The 15,635-nt window shown below is 45.1% G+C and overlaps 1 protein-coding gene across 1 annotated transcript in view; it reads left to right on the top strand.

Annotated features, from left to right (window-relative positions):
* Positions 1-1,226: 1,226 nt before the first annotated feature.
* Positions 1,227-15,635, top strand: part of LOC126184199 (uncharacterized) — a 324,649-nt gene continuing 310,240 nt past the window's right edge. Inside the window, exon 1 of the mRNA XM_049926567.1 lies at positions 1,227-1,417. Within this exon, the coding sequence (XP_049782524.1) occupies positions 1,227-1,417 (191 nt within the window). The remainder of the gene's footprint in view (positions 1,418-15,635) is intronic.

The following is a 15,635-nucleotide window of genomic DNA, read 5'->3' as shown; positions in this document are numbered from 1 at the left end:
GCCTAACTTTATATGATCACACAAGTGAAAGGTAAACACGTAAATAACGTGGTGATATCATAAGAAATTGACAACTGACATTTACGCTCCAAGATACTGTATGGACCACGCCACACTAGCTAAGACGTCAGCATTAGAAGTTATATGTAGACATAGACTAACATAGACGCGAGGTACAATATTACGCCTATTATTCATCGTCTGAAAGGTACAATTGATAATAGCAAATCGTCGAAGCGAGCTCCCGTGTAACTTGTATCACTACGAGTTGGTGAATAAAAAGTGCACCAAAGAACTTGTATTTATAATAAAGCATGTCATTCTTCGACCTCATACAACCTGCGGACCCACTGGAAACGAAATTATGGAAAGGTTTAAGTCATCAATTTTCGTGCGTGCTGTTCGAGAGCGGAACCGCAGAGAAATGGTCTGAGAGTGGGGCTATAGACGCCACGTCATCCCAACCACCACCTGTTACCGACACACCCACATTGCCACAGATTCCACTCACCTTAATAATAGAAATAAAATGCATAACATGTTGTATGTGATCATAATAAGTTGTTTACCTCAGAGATTAGTAATACGGTTTTACATATGGGCGTCATAATCCCCACGAGCCGGCCGGAGTGGCCGTGCGGTTCTAGGCGCTAAAGTCTGGAACCGAGCGACCGCTACGGTCGCAGGTTCGAATCCTGCCTCGGGCATGGATGTGTGTGATGGCCTTAGGTTAGTTGGGTTTAATTAGTTGAAAGTTCTAGGCGACTGATAACCTCATAAAGTCGCATAGTACCAAAAAAAAAATTAAATCCCCACGATTTTAAACCCCAGTCCCATTCCCCCACCCCGCCGCACCTCCCTCGGATCCACGGCTGGATATAGATGCAGAGGTCGCCAAGTGCTGTGAATGTCTGTACGGAGGGCAAGGAAGGTGCCCTCTGTGGATTCCAGGAAACAAAACGGGAACTTATCTACCACGCGAGATTAGTTTCGAGCGGGGAGTCACGTCTCAAAGAGCTTTTGACTGACGTTGCTACCGCTGGAGCCCTATAAAGTACCGGGAAGGGCGCGCCTCCGCATCGAGAGCCGTGTGGGTGTGGGCGGCTGGCGTCTGCGTCTGGCAGCAACGGTGGCGGCGCCTGGCGACGGAGGCGCGCAGCTGGGACAAAGCGGCGGCTCCCGGCCGGCATTGCGAAGCCGGCTGCGCGACGTATCGCTTCGCTGACATGGAGGCCGGACGCGCGCCGCTGGCAGAGCCGGAGGACGACGGCGACCTGTCGGAGGCTCAGCTGCCGGCCACGCTGGCCGCCGCGACGCCGCCGCCTCCGACGCCGCCGCCGCCCTCCATGTCGCGAGCCTTCCAGCAGCGCAGCGACTCCGTGCGCCTGCTCGACCGCTTCGAGGGCTTCTTCTACAGGTAGACAACTATACTATTGTCGTGTATCCCCTACCCATCTTTTCACAGTTTACAGTCGGCATAAATTTTTTTTACGCACCGAGGTTGATTTAAGTGTTCCGTTAAATTGTGAAATCACCGTAGATTAAATCATCTCTTCTCGGATGTGCTCGCGAGTATTTTGCTCTGTGTAGCTTTTCTATCTTTCACGTTTCGGCTTATACCTTAGCAGTGACTTTCTGCTTTTTTGTGTTACGCTCTTTCCATTTGTTCCTACGCTCGACTGTTCCTTCATCAGAGAAAATATCTTCACTTCTTTCCCGATACCTTCACTTATACCCTCTTCACTTCTCTGACAGCTGTAGCCAGCAGCATCTTTCAAAAAGTTTATATCTGCATCTGTCTTTTAGTCAGTGTCTAACATTCGTAACAGTACGACAACGTCGGTTTTGTGATATAGGATCGTAATATAGCAGCCGTGGTTTTTACTGCGAGTAGCGATTGAAGACCACGTCAAATTTGTATAAGAATTAACGTCTGTCTCTACGAATTTTGCAGGTGAAATCTCGGATCGTCAGCCGAATAACAGAGTCGCCTTGAAACAACCCCTGAAAATGTCAAGTTGTAAATGTTGTGTCAAGACGACTCTGGTAACTTAAGAATGTCAATTACGTTCGAAAGTGTACTAAATGCTGTCACCGAAAATCATTTTGAGCAATTATTCAAGAGCCCACTCGAAATGTAAATGGTTGCGAAAGCATATTGATCTTTTAGCAACAAATAATCCTGAGAAAATGGCGAGCATCATGGCGGAAACAGAGAGTCGTTGTAGCGAGACTGAATACTGTAACGTTCAAAACCACCAAAAATAAACGCAAAACGTATGTATTTAGAAAGGAGATAAAAATTCGCTCGACGCCTTCCTAAGAGTCTCTATTCCTTCCGAACTAGCTGTAAGCGTAGATCTGTTGTGGCTCAAATTCAGAGAAACAGTATCGGCAGCAATTGAGATATTTACACAAAAAAACTTAATGAGAGACGGAACTGACCCCCATGGTACATAAAACAGGTCAGAACACTGTCGCAGGACCAAAAAAAAACCATGCGATATTTAAAAGAACACGAAATCCCCAAGTTGACGAGTTTCACAGAAGCTCGAAATTTAGCGCTCATTTCAATGTGAAATGCTTCTAATAGATTCCACAATGAAACTCTGTTTCGAAATCTGGCAGAAAATCCGAAGAGATTCTGGTCGTATGCGAAGTAAACCAGCGGCAAGACATAATCAACGCCTTCACTGCACCACAACGATGCTAATTTTTTGGTGACAGTGCCACTACAGCGGAGTTACTAAATACGATTTTCCGAAATTCTTTCACCAGAGAAGCCAAAATAAGTATTCCAGATTTCGAATCAAGATCTGCTACTAATGTTACTTAAAATCCGTCTTGATTGCAAATTTTTTTTTATTATTCATATGACCGGTTTCGGTTCATTCAGAACCATCTTCAGATCTGATATTTCAGTTACAGGAGTAACCCGTCCAAATCCAGCAACTTTCACATGCTACGTCACATGTGAAGATAGTTCTGAATGAACCGAAACCGGTCATATGAATAATAAAAAAAAAAATTGCAATCAAGACGGATTTTAAGTAACATTATAAAATCACTGATTGCTGTTATCCCATAAGACATTATGTCTGTTTTTGCAAAATCTGCTACTAAGATGAGTAACTTAGAAGCAGATATCCTCGGTATAGCGAAGCAATTTAAATCACTTAATAAAAGCAAGTAATCGGTCCAGATCATATACCAATTAGATTCCATTCTGAGTATGCTGATACAACAGCCTCATCCTTGGAAAGCACGTACAACCGCTCACTGGATGAAAGATTCGCATCTGAAGACTGGAAAGCTGCACAGGTCACACTAATACTCAAGAAAGGAAATAGGAGATATCACAGACACATATCACTGAGGTCGGTTTCCAGCAGAAATTTGGAACATATGCTGTGTTCGAAGATCATCAATTACCTTGAACATTGCTCGGATTCAGAGAATATCGTTCTTGTGCAATACAACTAGCTCTTTTTACTCTCATGAAATAATGAGTGCTATCGACAGGGGATCTCAGATTGATCCCATATTTCTAAATTTGCAGAATACCATTCCTCAGAAGCGGCTGTTCTTTATGTACTGGCTTTCGGCACCTGCCTATACAGCCGTCTCAGCAGTGAAAAGACGATACGCCAGTGTGTTTCGAGGATTCAGAATATTCATTAGGGTCAAGCTGTATTGTGGTACGAAGTTACATAGGCTTCGACTTGTCGTGTGACGCCATGCAGATGATTCTAGTGACAGTTATGACGATCGATACGAAGACAAGGACAGTACGACACCCAGTTCTCGAGCGGAGAAAATGTCTGACACGGCCGGACTACAAGTGGCTCCCAATCAAACGTCGTGCCTAGGGCGTATCGTCTCAGTTGTGCGGCCTCATTTCATGCCAGAAAGACCATAGTTCGTGGTAACTAACAAGAAGCCGTCGGGTAAAATATTAGTAATACATGACGTTCCCCAAGAAAGTGTTACAGGACCTCTGGTATTCTTCTTCTTATTATTATTACAGGATTAATCAATACAAAGATTAATTAGTAACAACATCTTGTTATATTCCTGTTATCCTCCGCCAAGCCTCTTTACCCGGCGCATCTTTCTTGTCGATACTCCGATGTTCCATTACTCCATTTATGTGGTCTGTCCAAGAACGTCGTGGTTTTCCTCGCTTACGTCTGTCGGGTGATTTCCGTTCATAAACCTTTTTTGGCCACCGATGATCTGGCATTCTCATCATATGTCCGTATCATTTTACTGATTTTCTTTCAATTCTATCACTGTATCATTTGACTGCATTCTAGTTCTTACTTCCTCATTAGTTTTTCTTTCGATTCATGATATTCTCGCACTCCTACGCAAATAAACCATTTCCACAGCTATTAGTCTTCTTTTGAGATCCGCATTTAAGATCCATAGTTCTGATCCATAGCATAGCACTGATTCAACGATTATCCTACCACCTCTTTTCTTATTCCTGTTGAAAATATTCTTACCCCCCAAAAAGAATTCATACACCCTAACACTTTTCTGCTTTGCTGTATTCTATATTTTACTCCTGTATGGCCCAATCCATTTTTATCAATATGTGCCCCGAGATATTTAAATTTCTCTACCTGTCTCATAACTGCTTTGTCATTGATGTGTACTTCAAATTTAGCATCACTATTCACCACCAGATACTCTGTTTTTACCGAGCGGGGTGGCGCAGTGGTAAGTCACTGGACTCGCATTCGGGAGGACGACGGTTCAATCCCGCGTCCGGCCATCCTGATTTAAGTTTTCCGTGAGTTCCCTAAATCGCTCCAGGTAAATACCGGGATGGTTCCTCTGAAAGGGCACGGCCGCCTTCCTTCCCCATCCTTCCCTAATCCGACGAGACCGATGACCACGCTGTCTGGTCTCCTTCCCCAAACCAACCAACCAACCAACTCTGTTTTTGTTAAACTCATTTGTAATCCCCATTTCTTGTATTACTGATATAAACGTCGTATCATGCACTCAAGGTCATAATCATCTTGTGCTATAATAGCTTGATCATCAGCAAAACTTAATGAAAATATCTGTACATCGTTGACTGTGATTCTGGTATTCTTAATCTGTATAACTGATTTAGGAGACAATCTGAGCAGCCATTTTGGACTATTTGCAGATGATGCTGACATCTAACGTACACTGAAGTCACAAGAAGATCGAAACGATTTAAAGAATGATTCAGACGAGATATCTGTATGGTACGAAAAGTAGCAATTGACCCTAAATAATGAAAAGTGTGAGGTCATGATAGTACGTACCCAAAAGGAATCCGCGAAATTTCGGTTACACGATAACTCACACAAATCTAAAGGCTGTCAATTCAACTAAATATCTAGGGATAAGAATTACGAAAACTGAAACTAACGATCACATAGATAATGATGTGGGGAAGGTGAACGAATGGGCGTGCGGTTCTAGGCGCTTCAGTCCGGAACTGCGCTGCTGCTACGGTCGCAGGTTCGAATCCTGCCTTGGGCATGGGTGTGTGTAATGTCCTTAGGTTAGTTAGGTTTAAGTAGTTATAAGTCTAGGGGACTGGTGACCTCAGATGTTAAGCCCCATAGGGCTTAGAGCCATTTTTATAGTGTTTTTACCAAATAGGACTGACGGAGGACATTGTAAAAATTTCAAAGGAGGGCAGCTCGTTTTGTATTATCGTGAAATAGGGGAAAGAGTGTCATGGATACGATGCGCGAGTTGGGGTGGCAATCATAAAAACAAAGGCGTTTTCTGTTGCGGCGAGATCTTTTCACGAAATTTCAGTCACCAACTTTCTCCTCCGTACGCGAAAATATTTTGTTGATGCGCACCTCCGTTGGAAGAAATGATCATCGTAATAAAATAAGAGAAATCAGAGCTCGCACGGAAAGCTTTAAGTGTTCGTTTTTCCTGCGGGATGTTCGAGGATGGAACAGTAGAGAAATAGTGTGAATGCGGTTCGATGATCCCACTGCCAGGCACGTACCTGTGAATTGCAGAGTAGCCATGAAGATGTAGACCTACTTTTGCATCTACATCTATACCGCGCAAACCGCCTTATTGTGTGTAGCGCGAATAGTTCTCGTGCCACTAACGTCATTTCACTACCTTTCCTATTTCATTTGCGAATGGTGCGCGGAAGTTTCGACCGGTCATCAGATTCAGTAATATCTCGAATTTCTCTGATACTAGTGTCATACTCATTTCGCTAGATATATCCGCCAGGAAGCAGTATGTTTCCCCAGTCTTCAAAATTCAAATGGCTCTAAGCACTATGGGACTTAACATCTGAGGTCATCAGTCCCCTAGACTTAGAACTACTTAAACCTAACTAACCTAAGGATATCACACACATCCATGCCCGAGGCAGGATTCGAACCTGCGACCGTAGCAGCCGCGTGGTTCCGGACTGAAGCGCCTAGAACCGCTCGACCACAGAAGCCGGCTTTCCCGAGTCTAGTCGAATTTTACACTCTCGAAATGTTAACGTTAAACGTCATTTGTTTCGTAGTGTGTGCCACTGGCGTCGTATGATGATCTCTGTAACGCTGTCGCGCTGACTGAACGACTTCGCATCTTCTCTGTCTTTTACATTTATCTTACGTCGTAAGGGTCCCTGCTTGATGAGCATATTGCAAAATCGCCCGTTGCTTTTGTAGGATCCTTCCATCGCAGTAATTTATGTCGCCTACACTAGACACGAAAGAGTGCACTTTAACCCAAATTTGCAGTATCCGTACGAAATGTCTTTTATTAATGCAAACCATCAGGGAATAAATAGTAAACACTCTGAACAGAAGATAGTTTAACAAAATAAAATCCGTACACCTATTGATGGTCGTTGTCATTTCAATAAAATATAAGCTGCGGTCCTTAGTCCACTAATGACAAAATTTTATTACTAATATCACAGTCAGTTTTGTTTTACAATTACACTAGACGTTTCAGTACAGTATAACTTCATCACCAAGTGGATTCAGTTAATATTAATATACCATAAGCGTTTTTGGCTGTACCATTTGTACAACCTGTGGCACGCTATTCGAAGCAGTGTAGTCTGCCTCCATCGGCAAACGGATTCGGTTTACGTTAATATGCCTTATCCGTTATATTCTGTCGATACGCTGCGGCGGTATCTTTCAGTGTAGATAGACTGATTTTCCAAATCAAACATACACATGACAATCTTCACTTTTCATAACTTGAGATTTAGGCAATTGCTCTGCTATTTAAAACAAGTTACTGTGCATTTAGCAACCACGGTTTATAGTACGCATCCATGCATACTGTAAATTAATACAGTATTTCGTTTTATGTATTTCAGCAATTTTCCACTTACATCTTACCATATGTTGACGTTTATAGATTTATCTAGCGTATGGCATAGTACATCGCACGAATTAATACATTTAAGTTGTCTACAATACAACCATTAAGTTTGCATCCAAAACCTACAGATCACAGAAAAAGAATAAAAGAATATATACAAAAATACATAAAACCACAAAGTATACGGGAACACAACTACGACCGAATAACCATATTTCTGATAAATTTTACCGCCTTTCCGGTTGCAAGCAAAAATTCGGAACGGTCATCAGTAAAGGCTGTCAGGGGGCAGTCTTAAACTATTTGTTGTATGATTTGCCTAGCAGCTCTACAATCGCGCATTGGAGAAGCTATTTTTTCCCACATACACAACCATTCATCAGATCTTCCACAGTTCGTTCGTATTCTATTTTAGGTAGACCGAATTTTGGGAGGCTTGTCGAGTCCGGGTGGAGTAGCGGTGAGGCAAGGCATATTATGAAAGGCGGGGAACTATTTGCTCCACTCGCCTTTCCAGCGAGCAGCTAGGCTGAGTCCATTTCCATCCACAATTATTGCACTCTGAAGAACATTTCAGTAACATTTGCAACACCTTTTGAGGTCCATCCACAATAACTAGAGAAATCCACATCTATACTCGGAAACTAACGCTGCCCTCAATCCGAAGGTGGGTTTGAACATCATAGCGGTTTGCTGCACATGGTACGCCGGCCGGGGGTGGCCGTGCAGTTCTAGGCGCTACAGTCTGGAACTTCGCAGCCGCTACGGTCGCAGGTTCGAATCCTGCTTCGGGCATGGATGTGTGTGATGTCCTTAGGTTAGTTAGATTTAAGTAGTTCTAAGTTCTAGGGGACTGATGACCTCAGAAGTTAAGTTCCATGTGCTCAGAGCCATTTGATTTTGCACATGGTACGCGTTTGTCTTCCTCCGACCACTAGATTTCCCTATTCCGCCATAGGAGGACCTACAGCTCAACGTGGGCTCCTAACCAAGGTGCAATGCCGTTTTTCAAGTATATAAATCACTGCAAGAGATGAACAGAGCAATGAGTAACACAAAAAAATTCTAGGGTTGACTGAGTGTTGGACCCTGAATCTTTGTAGTCTGACCATTACCCACCGAGCCACAAATAAAGTGGCAACTTTTATCGTTACCGAAGTAGCCACCAAAACTATCTTTTAGATCATTAATATGTAACATTAAAACAAATATTCACTCTGTTAGTCTTACACTGGTTACACCTGAAATTATTTAGGTGTCTGTCAGACTTGCAACAAATAGTATATTCGGCCACATGCCGAATACCGAATATTCTACGGGTTTTCTGGCCGAATAACTGAATATTAGGCAAAAGTATCCGGCCGACACGTGGCGGTAAATCTTCTATCGACGCGTTTGCTTCTCGCTCGTTTTTTCCAATGTACTTACCTCCCTTCCACACCGCGCCGTCCAACCCGCACAGTTGTTACCCATCTGCGTGTTTAGTCCGCAGAATACATAAAGTTATTTTATTTGATACCTAGTGTTTTGTTAAATTTTATAATACGGATGTTGATTATGTACCTATGACTACTTTAATGATTACAAGAAAAGTACATTATTATAAAATAAATCAGTATTTTCATTGTACGAATTTTCCGACTACAACAGAACATCTTACTTAAGTATTCGTTATTCAGCTAAATAGTACCTAGATATTCGATATTCGGCCGAATAGAATAAAAGCATCCGAATAGCCGAATAACAGCCGAATATTTGTTGCAAGTCTGAGGATGACTCTTCATACAGAGTACGTGTTACGTTCGATCTGCGAAAAGTTATCAAACAAGCTACAAATGTATCTACAGTCCCTGCACGACTAAACTGTCGTTAATAGGCATCAGTGCATAGCTGAATCCAGTAACGCCAGCTGCACCTGGGTGCCTCTTCAATGCTCTATGTGATCAAAAGCATCCGGACACCTGGCTGAAAATGACTTACAAGTTCGTGGCGCCCTCCATCGGTAGTGCTAGAATTCAATATGGTGTTGGCCCACCCTTAGCCTTGATGACAGCTTCCACTCTCGCAAGCTGGAAGGTTTCTTGGGGAATGGCAGCCCATTCTTCACGGAATGCTGCACTGAGGAGAGGTATCGATGTCGGCCGGTGAGGCCTGGCACGACGTCGGCGTTCCAAAACATCCCAAAGGTGTTCTGTAGGATTCAGGTCAGGACTCTGTGCAGGTCGGTCCATTACAGGGATGTTATTGTCGTGTAACCACTGCGCCACATGCTGTGCATTATGAACAGGTACTCGATCGTGTTAAAAGATGCAATCACCATACCCGAATTGCTCTTCAACAGTGAGAAGTAAGAAGGTGTTTAAAACATCAATGTAGACCTGTGCTGTGATAGTGCCACGCAGAACGACAAGGGGTGCAAGTTCCCTCCATGAAGAACACGACCACACCATAACACCCCGCCTCCGAATTTTACTGTTGGTACTACACACGCTGGCAGATAACGTTCATCGGACATTCGCCATACCCACACCCTGCCATCGGCTCGCCACATTGTGTACCGTGATTCGTCACTCCACACAACGTTTTTGCACTGTTCAATCGTCCAATTTTTACGGTCCTTACTCCAAGCGAGGCGTCGTTTGGCATTTACAGGCGTGATGTGTGGCTTATGAGCAGCCGCTCGAGCATAAAATCCAAGTTTTTTCACCTCCCGCCTAACTGTCATAGTACTTGCAGAGGATCCTGATGCAGTTTGGAATTCCTGTGTGACGGTCTGCATAGATGTCTGCCTATTACACATGACGACCATCTTCAACCGTAGGTGGTCTCTATCAGTCAATAGACGAGTTCGGCCTGTGCGCTTTTTTGCTGTACGTGTTCCTTCATATTTCCACTTCTCTAACACGTTGGAAACAGTGGACCTAGAGATGTTTAGGAGTGTGGAAATCTCGCGTACGGACGTATGACACAAGTGACACCCAATCACCTGGCCACGTTCGAAGTCCGTGAGTTCCGCGGAGCGCCCCATTCTGCTCTCTCACGATGTCTAATAACTACTGAGGTCGCTGATATGGAGTACCCGGCAGTAGGTGGCAGCACAATGCACCTAATATGAAAAACGTATGTTTTTGGGGGTTGTCTGGATACTTTCGATCACATAGTGTATGTCTCATGTGAAGTGCATGAGCTGAGCATCTAATGTTCGCGCGTTTTGGAAAACAATGCTAGTTTCTGTGGTATATCATAATCAAGGAGGGCAGCACAGTAAGAATTAAGACTCTTCGTAGCATACTGCGGCACAGACTTATTTTTGGGAGAGTGTTAATCTTCCTCTCACCCGTTTTCGTCAGGTCGCACTGATTGTGAGTCTGCGATATGCTGTATCAGATAGCAAACACTGAATCTTATGTACACAAGCCCGCTCTCCCAACACAACCGTAGCATTGCCCTTCTCGTGGGTAAGATAACAATATCAGGACCCACCCTGACAGAAATCAAAGCAGATCACTGAATTATTGTAATATTACTCTTAGGCGACAGTGCCCTCGTCAATAGACAGCATGCTTCGCTGCTGGCCTCCAGAGTAGCGCTGGATGCAGTTTAAAAACAGCCTGTTCGACTGAACTCGTAAAATCAACAACTGGCAAATGTCTGGGCTTTGGTACAAAGTTCAAACCTTTCCATGGCACTAGGGCGTGCTGAAAAGTAATCCGAATTTTTTATGTGAAAACTTTAATACTTTTAAAATAAAGGAAACGTAATTAACGTTCTACATCTTTATTCTTCATGTCTACATATTTCATCCCTCTGCCGTTAGAAGGCTCCGAACTGCGGCGTGTATGATGGCGGTGTGTAACGTAACCACGTCGGTGCGTGAAGAACAGCGTGAGGTAATCGACTTTCGATTTCGTTCACACGTGGAGCACCCTCTCCTTCAGCATGACAATACCAGACCATACACGAGCTCTGCGACATCCGCAACAACCCGATGCCTTGGGTTCACTGTCATCAATCATCCTCCATACAGTCCCGACTTGGCCCCATCCGATTTTCATCTGTTTCCAAAACTTAAAGAACATCTTCGCGGACTTCACTTTCATAGTGACGAAGCGGTGCAAGCGGAGGCGGGCTGTGGTCCGAAAAAAAGTAAAACGTTCTACAGTGACGGTATCAACAAATTAGTCTCTCGTTCGGAGAAATGTGTTCGTCGCTAGGGTAACTATGTTACACATGAAAAACAAAGGCGAAGAATGTTATTAAAGTTTGTTTTATTTAAAAATCTTTAAGATTTTTCACATAAAAAATTCCGTAGTAGCCTATTAATTTTCAGCGCCCCCTCATATTTCTTGGTGATACTGATCACAGAACGTCGAGATATAGTATCCCACTAAGAGCCAAATTGTACCTCTCGTTGTTCGCCACAGTATTCGGTTTCATCATCACTGTTCGCCAGCCCAGTTCGATATTAACGTAAGCACCTGATCAACAGATACCCACATCACCGCATTGGAAAGGGAAGTCCTGTTCCATGGTTAGTGCGATTGCTACGTCTTGCTCTTACAGACTCTTTCGTTTGGGGTTACACAGACCTAGTGGCATATGAAACTGAAGGGGAACTAGATGGTATTCTCCTGTCTGCTTGTCTCATTGTGCAACAGGCAACAGGGATATTCGAAAAAGTGCGATAAAATTTTAAGCTTCTTTTTAATGCGTGATTTGAGAGTGGCGGTAGTCACTTTGAACAGATACTGCGAGCTTAACTTGTTTCTGTAATGTGATATATAACTATAAAGACGAGCCTGGACAGTCGCGCTCGGTAGCACACCGCTTCCGGGATTCAGGGTGGCGCGCTGGTTCCTGATCCAATCCGCCCGGCCGGTTAACGACGAGGGCCAGTGTGTTGGTCAGCCTGGATATGGTTTTTAGGCAGTTTTACACATCTGACTAGGTGAATGCCGGTGTGGTACGCACATCCTGCACATTTCGAAAACATTCTCACACTTTCACTTGCGGTAACAGATGGGGTGCACAAATGGCGCCACAGGGGACCAGGAGCGGTGGTGGGGGTTGGGGTGGGGGTGGGGGTGGGGGGACAGAAAGGACAGGAAAAGAAGACGCTATATAATCATAAAGTATTATGTATTCCATACTCCTTTCTCACTATTATTTCCTTATCTCAAAGTACTTATATTAAAGTCCTCTACCATCTCTATAATTTTAACCCTAAGAGCTTAGGACACCATGTATTACTTACCTTCAGTAATTCGGTTCCACTATATTCAACATCACAAGCATTTTATTTCTTATAGATCTGTAAGAAGCTTCTTTCTGTCCTACAAATATCATAAGAATATCCTCGTTGTTAGGATTCCTGTTCCACCATGGAAAGTGTAATCAGAATGTTTTGTCGTGTAATTTTACCGTTTTGAATATTAAATTATAGAATTATTCATTTTACGGACAAACATATAAGCTTGTTACACGAATTAGACTATCCTCCGCGGTCGGATACGTACGAACTTCCAAATACGAGTCAGCGGTGGATTTTGCTCCTTTTGTCTTTATCTCAAGGGCCTATCGGCGGCTTCTAGACTGTGCTTTGCGTGGTTGTATCTCTGAACTGACGACTGGACGCATTTCCTGGCTCGCAGACACAAATTTCTCATTTAGCGTCGCGCAACGAGCGCCGTGCCGGCTGATTATCACAGCGATTCGTAAGGTTGCCAGTCCTTAATATAGGAAAGAGCACACGCTTACTCATTTTTGTGCACTGCTGACTACGCGCAACTCTGCCCTCTAGGGCACAGGAAAGAAAATTAACGAACTATGCCTGGGAATGGCAGCATTAATGTTCTAGACAGTGCGGTTGCAGAAGAATTTCAAACCTGTATTTTTCCCTACACAGCTTTGATATACCAGGTGGCTACAAGTAAAGTGCAGCTACTCACAGAGGTCCAGTGTGGGTTGTAATTATTGTATAGCAGCGAAACTTGGTAGATGTGCTAATGCGTTACTGCGGAAGCGATTTACGCTTGAAAAAAGTCAGTTCCAATTTTGGTTACCAGATGCAAATCTGGCCCTGTACGGCATCTCGTCCACGTCTCCAGTGCTCATATTGAACAAAACTGTGTAAGTGGCGGTTAATAATAAAATCAACATTATACCTTTCTCACGAGTTTGACCTTTTCTACGTGTTTCTTGCACTCACAGCGCCAGGCTTGTACCTGTTGGCGAAAACTGGAGCTAATATTTTTCCAGCTGCACTTTAAATACACTCCTGGAAATGGAAAAAAGAACACATTGACACCGGTGTGTCAGACCCACCATACTTGCTCCGAACACTGCGAGAGGGCTGTACAAGCAATGATCACACGCACGGCACAGCGGACACACCAGGAACCGCGGTGTTGGCCGTCGAATGGCGCTAGCTGCGCAGCATTTGTGCACCGCCGCCGTCAGTGTCAGCCAGTTTGCCGTGGCATACGGAGCTCCATCGCAGTCTTTAACACTGGTAGCATGCCGCGACAGCGTGGACGTGAACCGTATGTGCAGTTGACGGACTTTGAGCGAGGGCGTATAGTGGGCATGCGGGAGGCCGGGTGGACGTACCGCCGAATTGCTCAACACGTGGGGCGTGAGGTCTCCACAGTACATCGATGTTGTCGCCAGTGGTCGGCGGAAGGTGCACGTGCCCGTCGACCTGGGACCGGACCGCAGCGACGCACGGATGCACGCCAAGACCGTAGGATCCTACGCAGTGCCGTAGGGGACCGCACCGCCACTTCCCAGCAAATTAGGGACACTGTTGCTCCTGGGGTATCGGCGAGGACCATTCGCAACCGTCTCCATGAAGCTGGGCTACGGTCCCGCACACCGTTAGGCCGTCTTCCGCTCACGCCCCAACATCGTGCAGCCCGCCTCCAGTAGTGTCGCGACAGGCGTGAATGGAGGGACGAATGGAGACGTGTCGTCTTCAGCGATGAGAGTCGCTTCTGTCTTGGTGCCAATGATGGTCGTATGCGTGTTTGGCGCCGTGCAGGTGAGCGCCACAATCAGGACTGCATACGACCGAGGCACACAGGGCCAACACCCGGCATCATGGTGTGGGGAGCGATCTCCTACACTGGCCGTACACCACTGGTGATCGTCGAGGGGACACTGAATAGTGCACGGTACATCCAACCCGTCATCGAACCCATCGTTCTACCATTCCTAGACCGGCAAGGGAACTTGCTGTTCCAACAGGACAATGCTCGTCCGCATGTATCCCGTGCCACCCAACGTGCTCTAGAAGGTGTAAGTCAACTACCCTGGCCAGCAAGATCTCCGGATCTGTCCCCCATTGAGCACGTTTGGGACTGGATGAAGCGTCGTCTCACGCGGTCTGCACGTCCAGCACGAACGCTGGTCCAACTGAGGCGCCAGGTGGAAATGGCATGGCAAGCCGTTCCACAGGACTACATCCAGCATCTCTACGATCGTCTCCATGGGAGAATAGCAGCCTGCATTGCTGCGAAAGGTGGATATACACTGTACTAGTGCCGACATTGTGCATGCTCTGTTGCCTGTGTCTATGTGCCTGTGGTTCTGTCAGTGTGATCATGTGATGTATCTGACGCCAGGAATGTGTCAATAAAGTTTCCCCTTCCTGGGACAATGAATTCACGGTGTTCTTATTTCAATTTCCAGGAGTGTATAACCATCACGTAGTAGATGACCCTCAGCAGGAGCATTCCACCAGGATAAGCTGCGAGTTCAGAGGGTCATAGTCAGCAAGATGAAGATAGTCGTGTGAAAGGAAGGAAGGATGATTAGTGTTTAGCTAGTCGTCGACATCGGATGATTAGAGCCGGAGCAGTAGCTCAGTTGGTGCAAGGAAGTAGCTGATTGACGAAATCGTGAAGGCATTGGTCAAAACAGATTTAAGGAAACTACGGAAAAAATGGTTCAAATGGCTCTGAGCACTATGGGACTCAACTGCTGTGGTCATAAGTCCCCTAGAACTAAGAACGACTTAAACCTGACTAACCTAAGGACATCACACACATCCATGCCCGAGGTAGGATTCGAACCTGCGACCGTAGCGGTCGTGCGGTTCCAGACTGTAGCGCCTTTAACCGCTCGGCCACTCCGGCCGGCGAAACTACGGAAAACGCGAAGTCATCTTGACTGAATGGCTAACTGGTGTCTGCTATTCAAATGCAACTTGAGTCACGCCAACACCGTTTCACCTCACTCTGTATGCACATGTACAGTGAAACTTTTATGCTTTATGGGTA

This window comes from Schistocerca cancellata, chromosome 4 (assembly GCF_023864275.1).
Source record: "Schistocerca cancellata isolate TAMUIC-IGC-003103 chromosome 4, iqSchCanc2.1, whole genome shotgun sequence".
Taxonomy (NCBI): Eukaryota; Metazoa; Arthropoda; class Insecta; order Orthoptera; family Acrididae; genus Schistocerca; species Schistocerca cancellata.
This window is presented reverse-complemented; position numbering and strand designations above follow the sequence as displayed.